This window comes from Apis dorsata, unplaced genomic scaffold, assembly GCF_000469605.1.
Source record: "Apis dorsata unplaced genomic scaffold, Apis dorsata 1.3 scaffold_165, whole genome shotgun sequence".
NCBI classification, from domain to species: domain Eukaryota; kingdom Metazoa; phylum Arthropoda; class Insecta; order Hymenoptera; family Apidae; genus Apis; species Apis dorsata.
This window is the reverse complement of record NW_006263454.1, coordinates 139,009-144,462: the sequence shown is the minus strand read 5'-3', so window position 1 is coordinate 144,462 and position 5,454 is coordinate 139,009. Positions and strand designations below refer to the sequence as shown.

The 5,454-nt window shown below is 44.2% G+C and overlaps 1 protein-coding gene across 1 annotated transcript in view; it reads right to left on the bottom strand.

The window, feature by feature from the left end:
- Window positions 1-604: 604 nt before the first annotated feature.
- LOC102672441 overlaps window positions 605-5,454 on the bottom strand; it is a 16,283-nt gene continuing 11,433 nt past the window's right edge. Inside the window, exons 6-9 of the mRNA XM_031509602.1 lie at window positions 5,394-5,454; window positions 4,479-4,790; window positions 2,911-3,015; window positions 605-1,624 (exon numbers count right to left, since the gene is read on the bottom strand). Coding sequence (XP_031365462.1) covers window positions 703-1,624; window positions 2,911-3,015; window positions 4,479-4,790; window positions 5,394-5,454 — 1,400 coding nt within the window. The 3' untranslated portion in view covers window positions 605-702. The remainder of the gene's footprint in view (window positions 1,625-2,910; window positions 3,016-4,478; window positions 4,791-5,393) is intronic.

Genomic DNA, 5,454 nt, shown 5'->3' with positions numbered 1-5,454 from the left:
TCTGTCCCTATCTGTTGTCCATTTAACCATTTCGATGATTCAATTTTTTTTCTATCTAAAATTGTTTTCGTTGGCTACGAGGAAAGTTTTTTCGCTTTTCTTCTTTTTTTTTTTTTCTCCAATATTTCTCCTTTGCTGCAACGTGGTCCAATATTCTAGTCAATATTTCGGCGATGTGGTCCAATATTCTATAGGTTTTTAGGAACACCGAAACTCCCAAGGAACGAACAATTTATCTCATTTTGCCCGCGTTTTCTTTGATGAGGGGGCGACAGATCAACTAGTATCGAGAACCTCGATATACCCTGAATTAGCCGGAAGCTGGATGTCGAAAGGCACTGGTTAATAGTAAGGACTAATCACAACGAGTCTTTAGAAAATCTTTAGAAAGCGACAAAACAATAAAAAATCTCTTTTCGCAATTCTCGTATCGGTGTTCAGACTCGTTGTGACAAGTCCTTGGAATATCATTAAAAGATACATCATTCCAAATAACAAAAATCTCTGATCTTCAATTTCTCGCAATTCTCGCAATTCTCGCAAAATCGCGCACAAATTTTATCTTTATCAATAATCACGAGATCACACTTGGATGAAAACATCCACTCTCATCCTCCCACCCGGTCAAAGAATCTCTCGATCTAGAACCAATGCGTTTCGAGATCCATCTTCGCGATCGTCTATCCCTGTCGAGACCAACTGTTATCTGTTGTACACGTATTCAGGGTTGGTGAACACCGTCGCCTTCAACGTGATGGAGGACGACACCTGGGACAACGGGCGATCCTCGGGGGTCGTATTCAGGCTCCTCTTGCGTTTGTCGTGTCTCCACAATTTGTGCAGAGTTAGAGAAGCCTTAGTGTGATACGGTTGGCAAACCGTCCCTCTGGCCGGGGCGTCGTCAGGGCAGAGCCGACACTTGAGCAAATTTCGTTTAGTAAGTTGAAGGCGGTAACGTTCCTTCAACTCGTCCAACTGTTTCTCGGGCGACTTCTTCGACGCCTCGGGGCTCGCTTTTTCTTCTTCTTCTATTTCCTCTTTCTTCGCTTGCTCCTCCGCCCCTTCGCCCGATTCTTCGAACGAGTCGTCGAAGTCTTGGTTCCAGGTTACCTTCCTCGGCTGGCTCTGCTTTCTCGATCTCTGCCTCACGCCCGGTTTCCTCTCGATGTTTTCGACCGGCCAGACGCAATCGAAGGACGTGGAGGCCCCCGTGGATTGGGAGGAGGGGCCATTGCACTCTTCGGGAACGGCTCGGTAGCTGTGCGCAAAATCACGATTAAGTATAGTGGAAGTGAGGTGATGGTGGTGGTTGTGGTGGTGGTGGTGATGGTGGTTGTGGTGGTGATTGGTACAACCGGTGCACGGTTCGTCGTCGTGTACAACGTCGTGTTGTTGCTCGACGGGGCACGACGACGCGGAAACGGCTCGGGACGAGCCGTGGCCGCGGCTCCGTATCTCGGTTGATCGACGGTGATCGACGTGGTTGGCGTCGTCGTTGGCGTGACGATGGCGACGACGCTGGTCTTGGTCGTGGCCGGGCCCGTCACCGCTCGACCGCCTCTCCTCCTCCAAGGTCGGGTACGCCATTGTCGCTGCAGTTGCAGGGGAGTTTACCATCTCGTGGCTGCAACCACCGGGGCACCGTTCCATAAGTTACGTTCGCGTCATTTTTCTACCAACGAACGAGCGCTCGTCGACCGTGCGACGAGACGACGAGACGACGTTTACTTTTTGTTCTTTTTATCTTTTTCTTTTCTTTTCTTTTCTTTTCTTTTCGTTTTTAAGAAGAAAAAGAATGAGAGAAAGAGAGAGAGAGAGAGAGAGAGAGAGAGAGAGAGAGAGAGAGAGAGAGAGAGAGAGAGAGAGAGAGAAGAAACAAGTGACAACGAGAGAAGAAACAGAGACAAACTGGAAGTGAAGCGCAGGAGCGTGCACATATACCACACGTGGTCCTGGCGACACCGAAAGCAAACAAACGAAGCGTGCACACGGCGCGAACGGATAGAAAAAAAAAGAAAACGTTGGAACAAAAAATGACGCTGCAACGTAACATAAAGCGGAGAGGTGGAGGGGCGGGAGAGAGCGGTGTCGAAGCGGCAGGTTGTGCAAATCTCGTTTTGCGATCCATCTCTTTCGTTTTACAACAATTTTGCCCTCCTCCTCCCTTCGACGGGAGGGCGAGAATAATCGAGAAGAGAGAAAGGATCGCGTTTAACGTCGTCGCCCTCTGTGTTTTTTTTTTTTGTACATAACAAAATTATGCACGTAACAACCTGCCGCCGAGCAACGTCGATCATCGATCGTGTACAATGCTGGAGTTTAAAAAAAAAAAAAAAAAAAAAAAAAAAGAAAGCAAGCGCAGGAATCGCACTCGCAACTTAAGAGCACATAAAGCGGCGCTAACGGTTCGACTCCCTTGGATATTTTTTCGTGACCTCGGGGAGGGGGTAATGGTAAGAAATGAAAACGAAACGTGATTGTCCATTGTGCCAAAAAAAAAGAAAAAAATTTTTTCAAAGAAAAATTGATCGAATCGTTCGAATCGATTTTCAAATTATTCCTCGCACAATGGAAATCGGACATTTACTTTATCGTTCGAGGATCTAGGGTATACGAAATAACGGAATATAAAATATCTTGAATATATATGTATACATGTATATAACGCCTGGATCCTCGATAAAACATCAAAATCGCTAGCTAGTGTTCCCGATTTGTCGTCCGGGCCGACAAAACGAGCGAACGAAATGCTAATTTACGAGCAAAATTAGCGTTCGCCGATCGTTGTGCGCAATTGTGTGATTCACATTTTGTACGGAGAAAGGGGAGAAGGGGAGGGGGAGGGAAAAAAATGAATAAATACAGCTAATAGGAGAGCATGGGAACGACGAGGTCAGCGGATGTGCTTACCCGAGTATCGTTGTCGGTGGTATCACGGTGGTAGCAGGTGCTATGGCCGGTGCTGGGGCTGGAAAAACTGGCGGACCAGGTGGTGGTCGGCCTCCTCCCGCGGGACTGTAAATTCGATAATTAACGATAAATCATCCAGCCTCGTGGTTTATTATCCCTCTATGGGATATTACGTATCACGAATGAATGAAAGAAAAAATATTTCATCTGTGAAGTATGATATAAAAAAGAAAGAAAAGAAAGAAAGATTGAAGCTTCGATAATCTTTTTAACTTCATCTCGAATTTCAAATTAATTAATTCGATTCTCTGAATATATAGAAAAGAATCCAGGATAACATTCAAATTTTATTAACGAGAAGATTGTGAGTGAACTGAAATTATACCATTTGTTGGAGAAAAGTATTTGGTATTTGGAAGAAGATTTTTTCAGAGACGGGGAAAATTTACCCTAATTTTCCATTAATATCCAATTCTCCCAAATTACAACATCGCGTGTACCACGATACACATATATACACACGCGAAAATAAATAAATAATGAAGCAGGTCAAAGAGGATGGAGGGAAGAAATTGTTAATAACAAATATTTGCTTTGTAACGGGAGATCTACAAATGGTTTTCGATGGTAAACACGAGCCGATAAACAAAATTTCCCTTCGACGAATGGATCGACGAAAATGGGATTAATTGGTTAAACGCGTTCGAAGTTTCCCTTCGAAATTCGGCGATGCGGTCGATGGGCTCAAAGACGTGGTTAACGAGCGGGAGGAAACACCGGGGAGGGAGCGACCGTACGAAATTTAAATCCGCTCGTTACACACTTGTTTGCCCCGGGGTAGCGCGACCGAAAAAGTAACGGGAGCGTGGATTAATCGCGTCCGATCGACTTCCAATTAAATCGTATTTAATGAATTTTCCCGATTGCCGCACGATTCCCGTGTCGGAACCACCGAGCTAAACACATACACACACGCTCGAGTCCGCTCGAATTCGTCGAGTTTTGGGACACGGGGTGGAAAGCTCTCTTTCTCCGGCGCTCGGTCAACGGAGCGTGAAGAAAAAATGTTGCGCGAGAAATGTTGTTGGCCGAATTTTCCAAGTTAAGCGGGTTGCTCGAGTTGTACGTTTTCCGTGTCGTTCGACACGGTTTGCAAGCCAATTGGAATGAAATGAATCGGAAGATGAAAAAAAGGAACGGACTCGTTGGGCAGAGTGTAGTTTGAATTGGTTCCACGCCCGGAACAATTGCGTTCAAATTGTTTAACTGAGTGAGAAACGCAGTTTACACGCTAGAAAAAGAATGTGAAAATTAAAGAGAAGTTTTTTTGATTGAAAATTTAAATCCTAATAAATTACTTAACTTATCTGAGGATTGTATCAAACATTTTAAAGATCAAACTGAGGCGTGCAACTAGGAGAGGGAGGAAAGCGTTCGATTCAATTTTTTTAACATTTGACGAATAACTTTTTGAAACTTTTTGAGAATATCGTTATTATACAATTCCTATGGAATTTCTGTTTCAGAGAGAGAAATCTATGAGATTGATAAATTAACAGGATGCTTACTGTAAAGGTTGCTGATGACGATTGGTCGGTGGTGGAGCAGCTTGGGCCGTGGAAGACGCGGGTGCGTTGGCACTGCTGACGCGATGCACATGCAGCTGGTGCATCTGAAGCTGTGCCGCATCTTCGCCAAGGAACGAGCATCTTGAGCATTGTCGTCTGTTGTGCACCTTCAACACGTGGGTGGCTAGACGCTCGGCGCGTGCGGCCTTGTACTCGCACAAGGTGCACGCGAACGGTTTCAGATGCGTGTTCAAGTGCCGTTTAAGGCACCAGTTGTCTACGCCACTCCAAGAACAATAGCAGCAGGTGTACCTGAAAATTTGTAACCGTATTAACCGATCCGAACAACCATTCCAAATTAAACTATTTTCAAATTCGATGTTCAACAACGTTCTCCAACAATGTTTATGTACGCCCCTTAAAAATTGATCAAAAAAATATATAGAAATAATCGACAGACTGCTAAATTTGAAAAAACAAATAATTTCTTTTTTATTTTGATTCCTGATATAATACATTACTATCCTATCTAATTTTCCAATCCATTCCAACTTATCTATAGAAATATATATATATATATATAAATTTGCAAACGACTACTCTCCCTTAATTTAACTTAACCCTTTGCACTCTTGTTTCACTCGATCTAACCAACAACTCCAGACTCAGACTCGCGCGTTCGGTGCGGCCTCATAAGATTACCATAAGATAATTACTCATAAAATAAGATTATACGTAAAGAGCTTAGGAACCTATTTACGAAGCGATATTTTAAAAAAATCAAACATAAATAAATATTGTCGCCGCAACAAAACCAGTGATGCCAAAGAGTCACCGCTGGAGAGCAAAGGGTTAGCTCGACTTAACTCTCGTTTAAACGTAATTTCACTTCGCAGTTACACAGAATTCGCTCACCTCCGCTCCTGGGCCCCTTTCGATCCTCCCTTGAGATGGCTCTTGCTGTTGCAGCCCCCGT